General features: G+C 32.0%; 2 protein-coding genes across 7 annotated transcripts; one reads left to right on the top strand and one right to left on the bottom strand.

Annotated features, from left to right (window-relative positions):
- Nucleotides 1-15625, top strand: LOC111032671 (ionotropic receptor 21a). 6 transcript variants are annotated; one of them, XM_022313085.1, is made up of 11 exons: nucleotides 1-131; nucleotides 202-345; nucleotides 4842-5144; nucleotides 5783-5985; nucleotides 6097-6237; nucleotides 7397-7564; nucleotides 9216-9457; nucleotides 9635-9775; nucleotides 14591-14786; nucleotides 14867-15065; nucleotides 15121-15404. In XM_022313085.1, exons 3-11 carry the CDS (start codon nucleotides 4857-4859, stop codon nucleotides 15373-15375), a joined length of 1833 nt encoding a protein of 610 aa, XP_022168777.1. In that variant the 5' UTR covers nucleotides 1-131; nucleotides 202-345; nucleotides 4842-4856; the 3' UTR covers nucleotides 15376-15404. The 6 variants fall into 6 exon arrangements, with proteins under 6 accessions (XP_022168777.1, XP_022168776.1, XP_022168778.1 ...); XM_022313083.1 differs by lacking the exons at nucleotides 1-131; nucleotides 202-345 and adding exons at nucleotides 4656-4750; nucleotides 15520-15625 and having other exon boundaries at nucleotides 15121-15383; XM_022313084.1 differs by lacking the exons at nucleotides 1-131; nucleotides 202-345 and adding an exon at nucleotides 3371-3625.
- Nucleotides 15407-21569, bottom strand: LOC111032670 (conserved oligomeric Golgi complex subunit 3). The gene is made up of 15 exons (XM_022313081.1): nucleotides 21429-21569; nucleotides 21262-21351; nucleotides 20230-20349; nucleotides 20031-20138; nucleotides 19804-19971; nucleotides 19472-19692; nucleotides 19183-19398; nucleotides 18965-19104; nucleotides 18638-18904; nucleotides 17207-17391; nucleotides 16430-16556; nucleotides 16120-16331; nucleotides 15849-16052; nucleotides 15641-15786; nucleotides 15407-15569 (listed from the first exon to the last, which is right to left on the bottom strand). Exons 1-15 carry the CDS (start codon nucleotides 21567-21569, stop codon nucleotides 15500-15502), a joined length of 2415 nt encoding a protein of 804 aa, XP_022168773.1. The 3' UTR covers nucleotides 15407-15499.
- Between the last annotated feature and the right edge of the window lie 556 nt (nucleotides 21570-22125).

The following is a 22125-nucleotide window of genomic DNA, read 5'->3' as shown; positions in this document are numbered from 1 at the left end:
TTTGAGAAATAATGCAGTTTTCAACAATCCTGTTCATTGTTGTAGCCGGTTGTATTAATTCGATGTACGGAAATCAAAACATATCCTTTAGCAATTTATCAAATTCAGTTTCTCGACTTTATCTAATCAGTGTAAGAAATTTAAACACAGATTTAATATTAGTCGCATTGACCTTTAATTTTCAAGTAAATTACATTATAGGCAATATTTTTTTGGGTTTAGAAAGAAAACCCCGAAATCAAAGTACTGAATGCTCTGGTTAATGAAATCATCAATAAGTACTTGAGCAGTTGTCATGTGAATATAATTTTTGACGACCTATTTGATACTGATTTGTATTACAAGGTAATTATTAATATTAATTGAGATCTTAATTTATTGTTAACACTAAAAACGTGAACAATGTAGTTAAAATGTTATTTATTAAATGTTTTGTCAATAATTTATAAAATACCTAGACAATAAGTTTATACCTATAAATTTAAACAATACTTAAAATATTAACAAATACGAAATATATATAATTTACAATAATTTATTTTAATAGACACTTATGTTTAATATATACTTTAGTACTTAGATGATAGAACTTGTACTATGATTACTGTAGATAATATATAATATATTACATTCAATTAAATGGTTTAATTAGTGGAATACCTGAGCCAAAACGGATATAGTTGGACTATATTATTGGTGCTGCAATGATTTTAAATCAACCGTTTCTCGTTTCACGTCATCGAGTGTTGTTTTATATTAGCATTCAAAGTATTTAAAAGGATGTCTAGCTGGATGTCAACGCACTATTTTGTTTTCTTTTTTTATCCCATGTTCAACATAGAAAATATGAGTTCTAAAAAATCAATCTTATATTGTTGGCTTTAATTTTAGAGTAACTTAAAGTTAAGAACATCTGTTTTTGTACCTTGACTTGCCATATTCCACTGAGATATATATGAGCGTTTTTTTAGTAAAATTGTTCATAAAATAATATATCAATGATAAATAATTAATAATATAAATTGTTAAAATTTTCATTTTATAATAATATGAAGTATAAACCATTTGTTAGCTGTTTTGTTGATTCAATAAAACGTATTTAAAAATTTTTTTAAAAAAGCTTATATTGTATATGTATAGGCGTATTGCTTAAGGGATTGTAGAAAAAATTATTTTATCACTCTTAAACTTTACCCAACTACACCTAATGTGCACCTATATATACACCGTATATAATATGTATACCAACGTAAAAACGATAATAAAAAGTTAAAGAACAGACAATTTTAATAAATTTGAAAGCTTTTTAATATATTATTAATTTGTATTTACTAAACACCCTGTATGTGTGTATAATAAACTATGCACCTATACACTGCACAACGTAATATTAGATACCTATAGCCTATAGGTACTATTATTCGTATTATGGTATGGGCGTTGATTTTAAAATATATTATGAAATCCACGGTATAGGTATAGGTTAGGTTATTACTAAAATATAAACAAATTATTGTAACGATCGATTACCTAATAATAATGATGAGCAAACACTAAGGATATTATATTATATACCTACCTATTCAATTTATTAAATAAATGCTATGTATTATTAGTAACCTACTGATAATATATCAATTATCAAACATCTGAAGCATCAATATAATATGGTGTAACACTATTGGTTCATAATTTCATATGTAATTATTCTACAGATGTCGAATAGGTAGAGGGCAGAGGTATATTATAACTATAGTTATTAGTTAATATATCAATATAGTATCATATTCATAAAATTGAATTTGTTCCTTGTCGATCGAGGATTAAGAATTCTGATTGCCACCTTCAATATTCATAATATTATTTATTCGTAACATAATGACTCATGTATTTTATCATAATACCATAAATCATAAAAGTATGATAGCTAGTAAGCTGCCCGTTGCAGTACCTACCTAAATCTACAAGTATAACGATGGTATACATACTATAAGTACATTGTACAAATTTTAATAAACTATTCTACAGAATTCCCGATGACCCCGTTTTACAGTCTTAGTTACTCTGAGTGATAATGAATATGAACGATATAATGTTTAGATTCTTATATATTATAGAAGTTAATTATCTGACAATACCTTTGTACTATTTTAATTTTTACAAAAGAAAAATCTTGTAGAGATATTTATTTTTATTTTTATAAGGAATATGCAATCTATAATAATAATATTTCATTTATAAATGTATAATATAGTATATTGAAAATCATTGCATACAAAAAACGATTTTGAGCGAAGACGCAGTCAGCGGCGTCAGCCTATATTATATTACTACTAGTTACTATAATAATAATCTTTAAAAGTGTTAATAGTGTGCACGAATAATATTTTTAAATAACAACAACTCATAGTGAACTCTAGTAAGTAGTATGGGCTAATTATGAAAAACCTTTAGTTTTAAAATTTCTATCCTTAGCTGTAAAAATTGAACATTTAATACATTTTTAAATACAAAATGAGTTGCAAATGTTTGTGATTTTGACGAATTTTGTCAACATTTGACCATCTCAAATTGTGCATAATATTATGTATCATTAATATTTTAAAATTGTTACAAAGACATCGACACATCGTATGGATATTTGGAGATAGTTTCAAACTTTCAACTGTTTCAAGACTACAGAATTGCATTGGCGTGTGTAGTAATTATCTTCAGTATGGGTTAATTGAAAAACTAACTCTAAAAAACACTTCCGGAGGATCAGTGGATAATTTTGTCTGTAATTTTGTGTACCCACTACCGACAATTCTTAGCATATATTTTGTAACACCGGGGTTATTAACTACATTGAGCTCAAATTTAAATACTTCTTTAAATTCTCTCTCGATATTTGATCTTATCTCACCTGTGTCTGATTGAACAACTTCTATATACTTATAACAGCTGTACATAAATCAATATTAGGCTTTTGAAGATTGACAAATACTTTGTGTGGTACACCTAACAATTTTTCAACAGTAAACAGAGTAATAATACACTCAAAATCACAGACTTTATTGTCTGTCACTATTTGTTCTAGAGATGCTATAATAAGTTATAAGTAACATATTATCTTTGAACTTGTATTTGTGCATAAAGCAATATACAAAAAAAGTTTTTAATTTAATTTTAAATTATACCATGGGCCCGGGCCTAGAGCCTCCTATCACCCCATCCCCCCACCTTGACCTTGGTAGCCTAATCCTAGCCATGTGTTTCCCGCGCATCTTAAGAAGGTCATAACTAATTGGTTACTTAAACCTATGCGGCCATGCAGTTAAATGAAGCTATGGTGATGGTAGTAGACTATCATCATCAGTGGTCTATAGCTTTGCAATAATCTTTTTCTACTAACTACCAAGGTATTCGATATTGTGAAGTGATCAAGTCTCAAGTGTGTTATACAAGTGTGAAACCTATCGAATTTTCTTTCAGCTGTTATCATTAAGCTTCTTTAATTTTTAAATAATAATAATCACTCTAATACTAATCTAGGTAACAATGCTTAATTGCTATAATTAAGATCCGAAAATTGATACACACTCGTAAGACGGAGACGACAAATATACTGATAGATCATTAATAGGTACTTATTACTTTTACAATTTATATTCAATCAGACTTTCAACTTTTGATTACAGTTAATGTGTCAACTTTAAATATCATATACTATGAATGAACTCATATCCTTATATAACTTGAAGCCCATATTAAAGCGGTGACAAGTCTCTATCTAAGATGCTTAATGTATACTTATCTATGTGAATTGTGAGTTGATATGTTATACAAATATAAATCAATCAGCGACCAATAACAGCTAAATAAGCCACAGTTTGTTGCGCACATCTAGAATCACATTCAGAAAATCATCGCTGATATTCACTTAGAATTTGTTTGGACTGGTGAGATGGGCATGTCTCGGTCAATTATCAACAGTTCAGCATGATAAACAAACTCTAAGGTTCTTTTTATTCAAAGTGCCCTAGTTAACCCTCCGCCGTTCGTCGCGTGGTACCCCTGCAATACTATGCTTTGTTCTACCATCCTTCAGATTGATGCATAATATGTACCCCAAGAAGCAAGTCTACTAAATACAGACTACAGCTATTTTTGAGTTATGACAAAAATTATTTGGTTAAAAATTGGTTTTACGTAAAAATTCTATAGTTATTTGATAATATTTTTTAATTATTTTTCTCAGTTATTTTTAAAAGTACCGGAAATTATTTAGAATATTAAAAATCTAAGCATTTTTACTACTATAGAAAAACTAAAGGAAATATACATCATTGTAAAATCAATAATACATTCATAGCTTTGCTCTGAATCTAAAATAGATCCAAAACGGTGGATTAAAAGAAAGATCTTTTCTTTGTAAATATTTGAAGAGGCGAATTATAATATGCTTTAGAACCACAAAAGGTAAACCTAAACTTTTAACTATACTAATATTTTGAGGTTTTTTTTACTTCGATAACTTTACTAAAGTTCTTTATAGAAAATAATAAAATATATTCACACTAACTTGTACAAGCTACACCTAATACTATAATTTAAAAAAATGTATAGGTCATTGGCATAATAGCTGATAGATATACAGGTAAATATTAAATAAATAAACTGTTTATAGGTTGGTAGGAATGTAGGATGGTAGGTACTTTGGTAAAATGCTAATGATTATTATCGTGGTGACTTTATGGTGATCCTTGCTGTATGTTATTTGTTATAAATTATATAAAACAAAACTATCTGATCACATCTGTGTTTAGATTTTGTCTTACCATTTCGCTACATTATTTCAGGATGTTCTACGAATAATGTTGCCATCGTTCGATATGATATCGTATAATCTCTTTCATGTTTATGAATATTCCTCAAAAAGGACCAGAGTTTTGGAGTCTAGATGCGTAAACTATATGATATTTTGTCAAGATCCTGAAATCACAGCAACTAAGTTTGGCCATGATATTAACAGCAGAGTATTCATAGTGACAATTGGATCCAAATGGCAAATACAAGAATTTTTCAAAAGCCAAGCATCCCAAAATATTATGAACTTATTGATTGCTTCCGCCGGACCAGCCTTACAGGAAAAAAACAAAAATGTAATCAACTAAAACAAATAAAATAATAACTCTAAAAGAGTTCCATCATTAATTTAATTTTTCATTTTTTGTTTAAGTTACAAATTATCTTAAGAATATAATAAATAAACTGAACATGTTGTTAGATTAGTGCATAGATATAAAATACATTTTTTCGTGGATAGACACCTATAAAGTATTTACTATTTAGTCAAAACTTAGAATATAGTTAGGTACTTTGAAACACGCATTATATTATTTGAATTATTATTGCTCATAAATATAAATGTAATATTTATTGTTTTGAATTTGATAAGTGATAACTGATAACAAATACTCTCGAGTCAGTTTACATTGTTGAAGTATCCATTAACCAATTAACCCATTATTCAGGTACCTAACTAATTCCTACTAAGTATAAAAAGTACTACAACTTATTGTTATTAGTTTATGACTCACATATTACAAACAAATCTATATGTATATTATTGTACATAATATATATATAATGTAGGTAAAGCTAATAGGTATATACTTTTTAACAGGTTAATAAACAATTTAATGACACAATCACATTTAATTTACGCATTGAATGTATTTTACGGTTGCATCAATTGTTTTGTATAGAATGACCTGCGGAAATTTCGATATTTTTGTAGGAAGTTGCTGATATCAAATTATATACTCATGAAATATACATAGATGGTTTAGGAAGCAGCGCCCAAACAATTTTAACCACGTGGAGATTGAATAAATTTACGAGACCGGAGGTTGACTTGTATCCGGTAAAATTAGTAAATGGATTTCGGGGACATCGATTTATTGTGTCTGCTATTGAAAAACCGCCATTAGTATTTCAGAGGTACCTACCTGCAGTTAACTATATTTTTTAGAAAATCATTTTTCTCTTTTTTGGATGAATGTGTGTTTTGACTTTTGATCTCAATTGTTATGTGTGTATACCTATGTTTAGTTTATTAAGCGTAGACAACAAAGACTTGACTCGAGAACAGTCCACATCGTGGGACGGGGTCGAAATTCGATTGTTACAGTTAATCGCGGGAGTATTGAATTTCACACTAGAAATACACGATGCAACTTTTTCAAAATCCAGGTGAATCTAGAATAGTTATACTGTTGCTTATAACATTATTTAAAATCATAATAATAATATTGTTCCTTGAGTTTAAAGTTTAACCAAAGAACGGTAAATGACAGCAGATATCATATTTTATACATGTATAATCATTATATCAATCATTATATGAGTCTTTGGGCAGTGATAATATAGCATAGTGGAGTAATTAGTAATTTGTAGGGGGGATGGGAGGGAGGAGGAGAGGACATTTTTTTATCATGTCCTTCCCTAATCGTATATTTCTTTATACCTATTCTTAATAATAAAGAAATTCTATTTAAATATATTTTGTCTTGATGTCAGCGCAAACTCCATACGTTACAAATTTGAAATGAATAACTATATATGTATATTATAAAGGCTCTGGGGGATCTATCCCCCTCTTCTCCCCTAATTACGCCCCTGATATGAATCTTCTTAGTGTTTTGAATCTTGATCAAGTTACTGTTTTTGTTTTTTTACATTATATGACAGGCGAGCATTCAGGATGTTTGTTTCAGGGGGGAAAAGGGTGCTTACAAATGTCCATACTTTTCTTACACACAAGTAGACTATTATCACTAATTTTTAATAATCTTTTTTTTCAATAAATCTAAAAATAATATTCAACGATATCGATTCTTTAACCGATTGTCTCAAGTTATCAAGTACCTAAAACTGTTAATTTATAACTATCTAAGTATCTAACATAATAATCTGTATAAATCTGTAATAATTTGAAAAAAAAATATCATCAAGGTAATATATTTGTGACAAAACAATATGCTAAATTAATGTGTAATCTAATATAAAAATTTGTTTTGGGGGGGGGGGGGCTTCAGTCTCAAAGTCACCCCTCCTGGGTGTGCCACTGTTATATAATAGTATAATTTCGTTAATTTATTACAGTAGGTATAGGTATTCAAATATGAGTTCTAATTTTGACTGTAATTTATACCTCGAAAATATTTTTCTATTTCCTATTTTTGTGAAATCTCTTTGAATTTAAATATATTACAAGTATGATTAATTAAAATGTAATTTTGTTGTATATTATTTTAAGATATTTTTTTACAAACTTTTATCACTTTCTTTATAATTTAACAAAATAATAATATAATACATACAATTTACACGGTTATTTTTTTTCCATTAGTGGCGAAGCTGACGATCGTATCATTGGAGACCTAGAAGCCTCCAAGGCTGATCTCGGGATTTCAGGTTTATACATCACCAACGCTCGTTATTCGTCGGTCGATTTTTCTCCTGTTATCTTGCAAGATTGTGGGACATTTATGTCTTTGGGATCATTTGCTTTGTCCAAGTAAACAAATTATAATAATCATGACATCGTTGCCACTTGCCATTCCGTATAAACAAACCGAATGGAAATACTATATTTCTCATAACCTCGTCTAATCGTCTTTGAGACATACAAAAAAACTACACAATTAAAGCATGATAACAAACACATCACCAAAGGGGGGTTTTAGGGGCCCTAGAAAGAGCCTGTAGCCCAGAAACTGGCCCCCTCAATTGTATTTTTAAATGTTATGGCATTTAATTGTCCAGAATCTCGAATACTCGATACTGTACACTGTATAATTAACTATCGTATATTGTTGTGATAGAACCACAGAATATATGAAATATAAATTTAAATAAAATAATATTTTATATTATATTTATATAATAATTTTCATATATTCTGTGATAAAGAACCCTGAACCACTCAGGGCACACAGGCTGTAGTAATTGTTAAGACTCCAAATATATATACGATAATACAATATTGTTGAGAACATTATCTGTGAAATATTATTTTTATTTCTTTGATATCACTTATGCGAAAAAAGTTCTTATTGTTTCAAAATCTATTATATTTATGTTTCACAGATTTGAATAACTTTTTTTTTGTTCTGATTTCAAAAAAAAAAAAATGATACCATACAGACACTATTTTTCTTTTTACATAGTCAAAATTTCGTTTCTTAGTTATGACTGTAGCTTTCTCAGTTCTTTTCTACGCGACTACGCAAAACAGTTTTTGATATGTCTTACACTTGTAAGACGTAGACAACACATGCGGGTGTAGCGTCCTCTTAAACTTATTAACCAAAGAGACATGTAGGTACACACATTGTTAAAATGAAAGATTTTTTATAGATTTTGGGTGATAAGGAGTAGGGTGGTGGGGGTTGCAAAAAGCAGGAGGGCCAAAAAATGTTGGCCTTATGGAAAAATGTTGGCCTTATGGAAAAATGTCTAGCTACGTGCCTGCATGAGAAATTGAGAACGTAGCATTGAATTTTTCTGATAGGTACACTAAACTATATTTGTAGAAACAAAAAAGTTTCTTTGGCACCACAATGTTCAAAATAATATTTTTTTTACTACTAACTGTACCATTGTACCAATTTATAAAACTAATTTAAGAATTTATACCTACAATTCTTTTAGTGAAAAATTGGTTTTTACATACCGGTGCCAGGGACCCCAGTTTTGTTTTATAGTATATGCAGTATGCACTAATGACATATTAAATTAAACAAACCAAATAAATAATCATTTTCCTCGTAAAAAATAGGTAGGTACTTACTAAAACTACAAATAAGAACCAATTTAAATATTTTGTAAACATCTTAACATATTTAACACTATAACAGTTAACTATAATTTTATAAATACTATTCAAAGTTTAAAATATACAGTCACATTTTTATCGAAACCATAAAAATAAAATTGCAGTACCTACCGTCCTACCTATACGTGTGTGAGTTAACCCCCAACATTGATTAGATATTGTCACTTGTCAGGTGCCAAATTCACTCACTTTCAAAAACTTACTAGGTTCCAAGTGTAACCAAGCCAGTTAAATTATTGATCACCCCTATTTAGCATAAATTGTTATTTGTAACTTTATTAAGTAAAGACCTAACATTAAAATGCTGAGATCTGAACTGTTGTAATAATAGGTACAGGGCGATATTCGGTCCATTTCATTGGAGCATTTGGGTTATGGTGGTGATCACTTATATGGTGGCTATATTTCCCATAGCGTTTACAAATAACCGCAATGTGAGGACGCTGTGCAAAAGTCCCAAACAACTGGAAAGTATGTGCTGTTATATGTTTGGGACGTACACGAATCTGTTCACTTTTAAGGGCGCCAAGTCTTGGACGAATACCAAAATGGGATCAACTAGACTCTTTATTGGTGAGTAAAACATTTTTTACAGCCGTTACAGATTCGTTATTGACTATGTACGTAGTATGTGCGTATTATTAATTAGTGTGTTATTTGTCGTTACCTACGTTTGAATTTTGAATTATAATTCAATAGTAAATTACTGTAACACCATTACTATAATTATGCGATTATTGTTCATTGTAGGAACGTATTGGATTTTCACGATTATTATTATGACGGCCTACACTAGTTCGATAATAGCATTCATAACATTACCAGAACAACCGGTAATAGTGGATACATCATACCAGTTGGTCGACCAGGGCTACAGGCTAATGACATTAGGTAATTACTAATTGCAGTCTTGTAAAGTACTATTCGAATGAATAAAACTAATGTATTCAATTAAAAATATTCAAATTCCCTTTTGGGAGTACTTATTATTTTAAATAAGTACTTAAAAAAAAAGTAATCAAATAGTCTTACGCCGCCCTACTTATTATTGCATTTTTTTTTCATTAAAAAAAAATTTGTTTCAGAACCCTAAACAGTTTTTAATTAGTGACAAAAGTACAAAACTAACTGTTCTAATCTATGTTAGTATAATAATTGTTACTAACATTATCATTTGTTATGGTACTATTTTATTACAGTGGCGTCATTTGTAGGGTGGCAAGCTGGGCGTGACAGGGGGAAATCCCTGTCTGATTCTAAGAGCAACTCGCCCGATTGTTTTTAATTAACCATAATTGTATTTTGTTAGTACAAAGACATGGCTATTTTTATAATATTATATCGTATACTAAGAAATTATTGTCACAATAACAAATTGGTAATTACTAATTACTAATTAATAATTGAAATATATTTATATTTAGACGCATGAGGGGATGTGCATGAAAGTTGGTATGTATGTGTGTATGACACTTTAATACTGCATGCCTGCAGTATGACCGCATGTGTCTTGTGTGCATATTATGAAAAAAAGAAACATAACTCGTATATTATATTAATAATATGTGTTTAGGAGCGATATTTTTTAAGCTCAACATATGGGCTGGTCAAAACTTTTGCCCCCTCTATTAAAAATTGAAACAACGCCACTGCAGTTGATTACTGCGGTTTATGTTAATGATAGAAATTGCAAAATTTGCTACTTAAATTTCTCATAATTTCATAAAATATATAGTTAACATATTGAACGAGATACATAAGATGCAAATATTTAGATTGAATTTTTATAGACGATGGTTCGATGGTATAAAAAAACCTAAATTACATTTAGTACAAAATAAAATAAAGTTAACTTCAAAATATATTACAATAGACGTACCTACATCAATAGTATATTAGTACCTTTTTTTTTTTTATTATGGTATCGAGGACTGGAGGAGAAACTATGGTGCCAGTACTTCTCCTTCAGCCCCCATCGTTTAAAGTCAAAAACAAAATACAATACAACAAATAACAACGGCGAGCCAATCCCCCACTCGCTGCAATTACAAACAAAAATGTTATTGTCTTAAGCTACAAATCAATTTCCGGCTAACAGTGTTCTATGCTGAATACCGCCGGTTCACAGCCTGTCGCACACGTTCCTCTTCTACTTTTACCGAAAGGATGTTTTCCACCATGCCGTAGAACAGCCGAAACCGCTCTTCGGCTTCTCTCAGGATCACATACCTCCCGTGAGCGTCCGCCGGCAAGAGCTCGAACGCCAGTCCGCAGGTGATGTCCGGAACGTCATCAGCGCTCGGTTGATGGCCAATCCTGGCGCTCAGGACTTCACGAAGGCCGTCCCAATGGGGGCAATCGAACAGCGTGTGTTCGACGGTGTCTGAATCGCCCGAACACTGCCAGCAACGAGGGCTGGCGGCCCTGTTCATGCGATGCAGATACCACTCAAAGCAGCCGTGGCCCGGGAGTGCCTGTGTCATATGGAACGTCAGAGGCACCCACGGGACAGTCCTTCCTAGCCATCTTGCCAGGTCAGGGATGACGCGGCGCGTCCAGGCCGCCTTCGGGGTGGCAATCCATCTTGTCTGCCAGGCGACGATCGTGGCTTTTCTTGCCTCAAGTTTCACGGCCGCCTTAGAAGGCCGTGGTTCGCCGGGCTCCATAGCGGCGCGCAGTCGGGATCCGATGTACTGTCTCTCCAGTCCAAGCAGATCCACGGGCGGCATACAGGCCAAAACCAGGGCGGCCTCGTCCGACACGGTGCAGTAGGACCGGATTACCCTCAAGGCGGCGGTCCTCTGCGGACGGATCAAGATCGCCCTAGTTCTGGCGACTCCTGTAGCGGAAGGGATCCAGACGGGAGCAGCGTATAACAACTGGCTTTCCACAACAGATGCGAGCAGCCTCTTCTTCCACTGTGCCGATCCGCCTATGTTGGGCATGAGCCTGGATAGCGCAGCCACCGAACGGGCTTCCTTCGCAGCGACGGTACTCGCGTGTGCAGCAAAAGTCAGACGCTTGTCCAGAATAACACCGAGGTATCTGATCTCATTTCGCAATGGGATCAGGTGGCCGGCAACCGTCAAACGTGGAGGGACAAACGCCCGCCTCCGGGAATGCACCACCGCCTCGCTCTTCTGATGAGCCAGTTCTGCCTAGACCCCTGCTCCGCATCCAGTCGTCTATGGCCGTCAGTGTGGGATTGATTGCATCTTCGAGCTGCTGTCCGGTCACGGCCGTACCCACAACCACAAGGTCGTCTGCAAAACCGACGAGCTGCACCCCGGGCGGCGTGTCCATCTTAAGGAGGGAGTCGTAAGCGACATTCCACAAGGTGGGGCCAAGGACGGAACCCTGCGGCACTCCGCAGGTCACCGGTCTCTCTGCCATTTCCTCGCCGGTCAGTAGTGTTCTGTCAGCCAGCCAGGACCGGAGCATCTCTACCAAGTACTCCGGGGTGTTAATGCCCCTCAGAGCTGCGTCGATGACCGGCCACCCCAGAGAGTTAAAGGCGTTCCTGACGTCCAGCGTCACCAGAACGCAGAGGCTCTTCCTTCTCGGGGTGGTGGCCGCCTGAGCGCCGATGCTGAGAACCGTGTCGATTGCTGACTCCGTGCTAACTCCCTCCTGAAGCCAAACTGGTTCGGGGCTCTTCTCCGTCCCCCGTGTCCAGGTGGTCTTCTAGCCTCTGAAGAAGGAGCCTCTCGAGCAGCTTCCCAGGGGTGTCCAACATACAGATCGGCCTGTAGCTCGACGGGGCGTCCGGAGGTTTGTCCGGGCCCTTACGAAGTAGCACTAGCCGTGCCCTCTTCCAACGCGGTGGGAACGTCAACGCATCGAGGCAATCGTTGAAGACGCGGAGGACTGCGCAGAGCTGGGCGAGCGCAGCGGCACGAGGATCTCGTTGGGGATCCCCGAAGGACCAGCCGCCTTGTCTGGTGCGAGCCTCTTGACTGCTCTACTGAGTTCTTCCAGCCTGAATTCTGGAATGACTCTGGTGAACTCGAGCGTGTTCAGGACCGGGTCGAATGCTTGGAAGATGTTGTGCACCGCTGGGGACGGAGCCAAATCCCAATCCGTGACGTGGGCCGCCGGGAACAAAGCGTCGGCGATGACGGCCTCCCTATCCTTGGAGCTCGCGGCCGGGTTCTGGCCGCCGAGCTTCTTCATCACGAGCTTATAGGGTCTGCCCCAGGGGTCGGTGTCAACCTGAACGCACAAGTCAGCTCAGCACCTGTTTTTCGCCTCCCGGATGGCTATACGAAGCTTCCTCTTGGCGGCGATGTAGAAAAACTTAGCTTCTTGGACTCCAGGCTGCCCGACGCGTCTGATACAGGCTTGGTATCGCCTACGGAGGGCAAGGGACTGGCGCCGCAGATCGGCGATCTTATCCGACCACCAGTTTATTAGTACCTATCATAAATTACAATTGAAACAATAACATTTATGACGGAATGACGCATTTTTGTTTACTGTTTGAACTGACGAGACTAATTAAGACTAATTTTCATGAGCATGTTTCCAACTTAATCTAACTCCAAAAAAAAATATTCTAATGCAATAAATTATTAAGCATGTAATTTTAAAGAATTTGCACGGTATTTGGTTTAAGTTTAAATCAAATGTTGGTAAGTGAGGATCAGCGACCTGTGTCTCTAAGCCCATCCGTAACATAATTTACAAATTAAATTTTTTACAATTTACATGGATAGTGGTCGTTGGGGCGAAGGTAATGATTTTGATCAACAAATTAATAGTCCGTTAGGGGGATTATCATTAGATATTTTACATCATTTGGCGAGTGAAATTATTTTTATTTGAATAAGAGAAGAATCTAGTGATTTTGATGTCAATATTTTTAAAAATAAGGATCATTATTAATATTGTAACAATATGGTTTTGTTTTATTAATTGCAACATTTTTATAATGTTGGCAGTATACAACAATATTACTATACCAATGACCAATATCCTTTTAAAATTAAGAGTTTCTTATTAATTATTTATTTTGAATATGGTACATGGCTTTATTTTTTAAATGACAATGTACATACTATACAATACATAAATTAATTTTACCTATAAACCTATTCATACTTACTCAGATTTTTAATGTAGAATAAATACTCGCCCAAACAGACGACATTTTAAGTCAATTTGCCCTAATATTCTGCACCCATTTATCCAACACTGATATTTAGCATGTATTATAGCTTATTTGCAAAAGCAAATCAGAAATGCACTCATCCGCCCTCACCCCCCAAAACATTTGTCCTAAGTCAAACATGTCCCCACCTCAACTGAAGAAAAATATAATGATTTCCTAAATTTTTTTTCTCCACAAAATGTGGGAAATCCAAATATTTCATGTCAAAATGAAACTGAGGATATGAATATTCTCTTTTCGTTTTACGATCCATTATCTTGTATTCAAGAAAAATGTAGAAACAGTAAACAAATTTACTACTCATTAGTATTATTGTAGTCTTAAAGTGTACAGTAAAAGACTAAAATATATAAAACACAATAAACTATATTTTTATTTTTAAATAATTGTTGTCTACCTATAATAATTTAAAAATAGAATTTTTAACTTGGAAAAAAAATATAGTAAAACTATAAAATTCCAAAAAAAAAAAAAAATTAACAGAGGAAAATAAATTCAATAACAATATTATATTTAAATTAAAATTTATATTTCAGATAAGGGTGGATGGCAATATTATTTAAATATTACCAATGATACAATGTCTAAAAGGCTATTGTCAAAAATAAAGCTTATGAATAATTTAGAGGATGCAATAGATTACATTGTCAGAACCAGGTTCATATTGGACTATGCTTTTCTCGGTTCTAAAATTTCACTCACTTATTTATCCCAAAACAACTTCATTCAAAAGTATGAACCTTTATACATTTTGAGTGACAAAATAATTCTCAAATTTACGGCCAGAAATTATATTATATTATTGACTTTAGGTACAAAAACAAGAAAATATTCCTTCATGTTGCTTCAGAGTGTTATGTTCCATTTAATATTGGTGTAGCCTATAAAAAAAATTTTGTATTTCGTAACATATTTAGCAACTTCATACTTCGAGCACAACAGAGTGGTTTAATAACCAAAATAATTAAAGATATAGAATGGGAAATCACACAAAAGTCTGGAGCTAGAAATGTAAGTGCATCAATTCATCATATCTTTAATGAATTATTGTCTTAAATTTTCTTAGCCAAACTTAATAGTTGCTCCTGAAGACCGTCAACTTGCATTGGATGATGTCCAAGGCATGTTTGTACTATTAGGCGGAGGCATATTGCTGGCTGCTTTCACATTGTTAGTCGAATTTGTGAAAAGCAAAAGAGAAAAGAGGAAAATTGCACAAATCAAAATTGTAAAGCATTTGAAGAAAAGAAAGCGGCCTAAATCCTTAACTGCCAGGGAAAATACTACGGCTGAGCCTTTTAGACCATTAACTGCGCTTTAAAATGACTTGTAACTATACATTATTGCTAACATAAGTAATAAATAATAACTTTATTATTTTTAATGAATGAATACTTCATAACATTTATCACAGACCATTTAAATTTAATCAAATTGATTTAATACTACGTAGAATTTTCATTAGTTTCAGCCGGATGTTCATCAATGGATACAGCACTTGTTTTTCTCGAGTTCCTTGAAAATCGTAGTCATTGAGTAACATAATAGAACAAGTTAAAAGTGTATGCAAGTAATGTTGTACTCACGACTTAGTAGATGCCAAAGATGAAGTAGATAACAACATAGACATCTGTTCAGATGTAGGGCACGCAATTAATTGTTGTTCTTCTTTAGTGTAACTGTTTGTTGATAAAAATTGTTGAATTTTTGTAAACATATGCAAAATATTATTCTAAAAAACAAAAATATAAAAATAAATAAATTATACTTAGTCATTGTTTTTTATTGACATACCTTGATAGGCCTATACAAAACAAACTGTGTGTCTCCATTGGCCAAGTACAACGCCATACTTTGATGGATCATTGGTAAATCCTTTTTGATTTTTTTCAACGATTCTTGTACTTTATCGTGAATAGCTTTAGGTTGGGCGAATTCTTGTTGTTTAACAATAGCCAGGAATCCTTGCATATTACACCATTTAATATACTTTTGAACCTGTAAATAATATGTTACAAGAAGAAATTTTTAAGAGCATGTCAAGCTTTAACAAGTCAAAACATACTTCATCTAGAAACATAGACAATGGTGATACTAATGCATTAGATGAATGATTAATGAATGTTTGACAGGACTCTTTCAATGTCTGATCTACTAAACGTCTTGAATCCACAGAGTTTTCTAGTACTACCGGTGTTCCTTCCAGTAAAAATTCAATGATTGAGTTACTTGAGTTTAAAGCAAACATTTTGTCGTGTTTTTGAAATAAACCCCAAGCTAAAAAAAATTAAACATAATTTATAAGTGCACATTTATTTTATTAATATTATGTAAAATTTGGTAAATATATTATGTATTTCAAATAACTTAATTACCGGCATTTTTCATTTTACTAAAATCCAAGTTCAATTCTTTAATAGTAAAATCTACTTGAAACGGTGCTATTTGTTCTCTGATTATCAACAAATGTTTTATCTCAAACAAAGAACCATCTGTTGGAGTCTAAAAAAAAAACAATAATCAAGTTAATATATATTTAGAACTGTTTGTTGTTTATTTATGACTTTATTTTAGCAATAATTATCATGTTTATTTGGTATGTATTTAATATTCAAATTAAACTGTCAAGTAAAATATCTCAGTATTAAATTTGTCAATAAATATCTATAATATAGCATGAAAAAAATACACAGCATGTGTAGACAATTCAAATAAGAAACTCATAAATATAAGTAAACAAATGCTTTTATGAACAAAATCATGGCAATGTATACTATGATTTTTTTGTAAGTTATAATAACAACGTATGAGGAGCCTTGTATTAAATTTCATAATCTAAGGGTTGAATACTAAACAATTTAGGGATTTTCAATTGCAAAATAATTTACAGTAACCTAATTATGACAAAAAACACTAGATTCCTACTGTACAGCAGAGTGGTTACCTACTTTCCCCCTTTTTTTTCTATTAAATTATATTGCACTCTTTTTATAGACTGGGTCAAAAAAGTTTCATATAACCTATAATGATTGGAAATGATATCCAGATAATACATATTTAATGAAGTCATTTTTGGATTTTCTTAATAATGTTCATAGGCATAAGAAGAAACTGTATAAAAACATCAAAATAAGAGTTACAAATAAATTTACCTTTTTTTGAGATATCATCAGAGCAGCTTGATGTATGTTTTTCAAACACAAAGCAACTGCCTCATGAGAAAGACTTTGAAAAATTGTCTTATCAACACATCTATACAAACGTGATAAACACATCAACGTACGCCTAACCGGTGGATACCACATTCCATGAAGATCTGCAGCAGAAGTCCATCCACCTAGACAAAAAAAATAACAATGTAAAATAGTGTATTTTAAATCCAGTGTAGTAGAGTATAATGAAACTGTATTTCTTATTGGAGACAATTTGAAAGTGTTTTACTTACTAAGCTAGAAATAAGAAACATAAAATAATTAATGGTTTAAAAATTATAACAAACTGGAGGGAAATCTGTCCATAGTAACTAAATCTGTATAATACTAAATTAATGGTTACTTCAAATTAATTAATGACAACCTTTTGAGATTTTTACAAAAAGATACAGATAAACATTAAATAATTTATTTTAGTAATAATTTCTTTGCTAAGCAATATTTTTAAAAAACATATTTCATTCATCGCAACAACGTAATTAATTTCACCGAAAATTTTTATTACAATATTGAGAATAATATTATCTGTGTTTAGTCAGGAGAATCTTATAGTAATAAAATGAATACATTTTAAATTATATACATTATGATTTAGAACAATTTAAATGTTAAAAAAAAATTGTGACAAAACAGATAATATTTTTATATATTTACAGGACTAGGCCTTAGGGAAATAAAATATTAGACATATACAGTTTTACAATTAAATAATAGTTACAAATTACAAGACTACATAGAGGTTAAAATATATACATTCTATATGTAATATATATTAATCAGTTTGTTATAAATTTAAAGACCAGATTTATATGTTTTTAAATATTGTTATTGAGTTTAATATGCAGTCATATGTGATTAAAAATGTGGACAGTTCATTCAACACAGAGTTGAAAAAGTTTTTTTTGCATATTTGAGAATATTTCTTGAGTTAGGGAATATTTAGATTATTTAAGTTCTAAAAATTAATAAAAAAAATCCATTCATTTTAAAAACCTTTTAAAATAATTACTTTCGACACAAATACCCTATTTTGAAATTAATCCATTATGCAAGTGTGTACTTGACTATCATAAAAAAAAAACTGAATATTTAAACAAATAATTTATTATTTATTTTTTGCCTAATTTTTCTAATTTTTCAGGGAATATTGGCATCATATTTTAGGTGTTTTAAGAGAATGTAAACAAAGATTCTTGTCATAATAGCTTACAATAGCTTAATGTTCAGTGACAAGTGTTAACTATACAGTTGATATGATATATGATGAACTGTTAAATTTTAGATATTGTTTGTAGCATGTAAAATATATGATTTATTTTACTATAACATGGAAATAAGGATAAACAGTTACAAAAAGCTATGAATACCTACCAATAGACTGTTTTGACATAACTGATGGTGCTTCAGATACAGATGACACTAAACTTCCAGTTGAGTCGTATCGAGTCAACTGTCGATATTGCATTTCTTCCGCAATTGCTTCCATTTGTTTTAATTTTTCTGGATACGCTAAATCACCAGGTGATGGTTTATACTCGGAAATGTCTGTGACAAAGTACAAATTCGCTCGAAACACTAAACGCTCTTGTGTATCTTGTAATAGTAACTCTGCTACAGATCCAAAAACCTCAAGCGATTCTAAAAAACCAGTTTGTTTTCAACTCAATTAATGTTAATAAATATTGTTTTTCTAGTTACCATCCTCAGAAACATAGTCTTGTAATATTTCTATTCTTAGGATTGTACAAAGTTCAACCAATGTTTCAAAATGCTTCATGTGAATTACTAATGGTCTGAGCATGTCATACAAATGCATACAAACAGTTTCCAGGTATTCTCTAGAATAAAAAGTAAACAAGACTTTCAAACTACCAAAATACACATAGCAATGTTATTCATACATTTTTGAATCTTACCTGAATACTGGAGATTTATTTGTAAAGAAACATTGATACAATCGGTTCTCGTCATGAGTTAATTGTATGAGTATTTTACACGATGAACGTAACGTTGAACAGTAATCACTCCCACTTGACGTGTAGTTTGACAGTGTATTACTGATAGACGAACCAAGAAGAGCTTTACGTCGTGTCACATAAACCATCACACAGTCTTCCAATGCCGTAGCATATCTATGAACATATATTAAGATGTTATATTCAGGTATTTAATCAAATAAGACTAGTTAATGAATAGGAAACATACACTGCATCCAAATCTATTCGGTTTTCCAATAATTCTAACACTGGTCGTACTTTTGTAGCAATTGCTTGAAACTTCCCATAGTGTGCTATGAATTCAGTTGTGTCTAAACTCTCAGTTCCAGTCTGAAGACATTGAGTTATGTAAGTTTGAACAAGCGATAGAGCCTTGTACCTGGCATTTACATACAGAGCAAGATATTTATTGCTCTCTTTATATGACATCTATTCAAGACAAATAATATATTAATTGATAATTACAAATAAAAAGATAATAATATTGTACATATTATAATATAAACTCAATGCTAATAATGATGATTTAACTATACCAACATGAGAATTTAAATAATCAATTCCGTTATCAATGGACATCATCATGTTAGCAAACATTTCACTGGTGACAATGAACGAAGGTGAATCCAATTTCGAGTGTATAGAATCAGCAGCATTGAAGATGGATAAACGTTCATTGATTTCTTGGCATATGTTACTCAGACTTGTCTAAAACAAATATATAAATATAATTTTTACTAAAAACTAACTTTACACATTTTTAAAACCTGATCAGTATGTAGTTCTTCTCCAGCCAAATATAAAGAGTTTGTTTTTTTTGAAACCTCGCTGTATTTTTCTTCCAACATACCGATGAGCTGCATACACTCGTCCATCTAAAAATCACTTCTATACTATTGTCTATAATAATTAGTCTAATAATTGATTTTGAATCAATCGTAAAATAATATAATAATTTTTATATACCTTGGATAGCATTAATTTCCACTCGTCCAACTGACTTCGTAGTTCATTTGCAAGCTGTATACATGGTTTAATTTCCGAGGACATCCATTTTTGTGCTATCTCGTAATATAATTTATGAAACTAAGAATATACAAAATTTTGCGAGTTATAAAATAAAAGAGTTAAATAATTAACAAGAAAAAAATGACTATTAGGAAACTCAGTCAGCAACTTGAGTGTTTTTATTGCAATACATCATCACAAAATCATTAATATTGATCTGTTTCAAACAACAATCATTTGTTGAAGATCAACTTTATGATTAACAATTACCATTTAATTCTCCTAAGCATAACATTAGTTTCTGTTACATTTTTATACTGTTGTTTAAATTTGTGTAAACATTTAGACTTTCGGTAATATATTCATATAGCGAGATAAGTGGGAATATTTCCCTTATTCCCACCCCCCTTAAACACACACGCGACCAACTATCAAAAGAATAATAAGTATATAATATGTTAATCTAGGTTTATGAAAACTACTAAATCCTATGAAACAAATTAATTCAAATATAAGAACATAATATTCCACATTTGTAGAATGGTTTTGAATAAAATGTGTCAAAAATAATCTCAGTAAAAGTATTAATACCAAAAATAAAATAAAAAAGGTTAAGTTTAAATTTGTATACAATGTACAATATTTTAAGATACAGAAGCTGATGAAATTGCAATAAAATTCTGTACAAGGAAACTTAATTGAAAATGAAAGTCTTGATATTATATAGCATGAAACATGATTTCAAATTTGTAATAACAATAAAAAAAAACATGTCAATGAATTATATTAACACACTATAACTAGCTACATATTTATTGCAACTATAGTTTTGAGCAATATAATAAATTATGACATAATTTAGAAAAAAAAAATATTTATCTTTAGTAACCTATAATTTTTGAATTTATTAACAAATATCACTATGGCCCTTACTCCCTGTTTCTCCAACCTTAAATTCCTGGTTAAATCATTGCGAAAAGTAATACTTACATCCTCGGCAGATTCAATATTTCTATTTAAAACTTGTGGCTCTTCATCTATACTTGGTTTATCTTTGTTGTGGTCTTTGATTTCTAAAGACTAAACAAAAAATTACACTATCATAAAGATATCTAAACAATATAAAACGCAATTTTAAAAATAATTTTAACACATACCATAAAGTCGCTATCGCCTATGTGTTCAGACAAACTCAGATATCCGTTGATTTGAGACTGACTTAGAGGTGCCAATGGGTTCTTTTCGGCCTCCCATCGAACCAATTTATCAGATATTTGTCCTGGCTTATTGTTCGCCATAATTGAATTTTAAATATTTACATGAAACAACAGCGATAGTGTGAAACACAAAATGTCACAAACCCAGTGGTAGGTTTAAAATGTTAGTCAGGGACTAAAATTTTAAACTCTCAACTTTTGAATATTATAATAAATTTACAATTATTGTATGTTATGCCGACGTAAACAATTATTATCAGTTATCACCAATTGGTGTGATAAAAATATATGATTTGATAAAACGAGATATCAAACCATAAAATAAAATAAAATCCAAAAACAGCAGCCTGGAGTGGCAGCTACTGTCGGTGGCGGTGGCGTTATCGCAAACCGAAATGAAGTGTCCTAATTTTCCTAGTGTGTTCACCGTTTACGACGACACGATAATAATAATTAATAATTTATTCATTGATAACGATTAACGAATGAATCATAATATTTTAAGGATGTCTGCCGTCAGCGCAATATTTTGCTTTCTCTCTCAGATCCACGCTCAACATAAAACGTATTCAAGTAAATCGTTAACGTACTTTTAAGTAATCGGAGTTAAATAATCTATAATAAAAATTATAGAGCC

Source organism: Myzus persicae, unplaced genomic scaffold (genome assembly GCF_001856785.1).
Source record: "Myzus persicae strain clone G006 unplaced genomic scaffold, MPER_G0061.0, whole genome shotgun sequence".
Classification (NCBI taxonomy): Eukaryota; Metazoa; Arthropoda; class Insecta; order Hemiptera; family Aphididae; genus Myzus; species Myzus persicae.
This window is presented reverse-complemented; position numbering and strand designations above follow the sequence as displayed.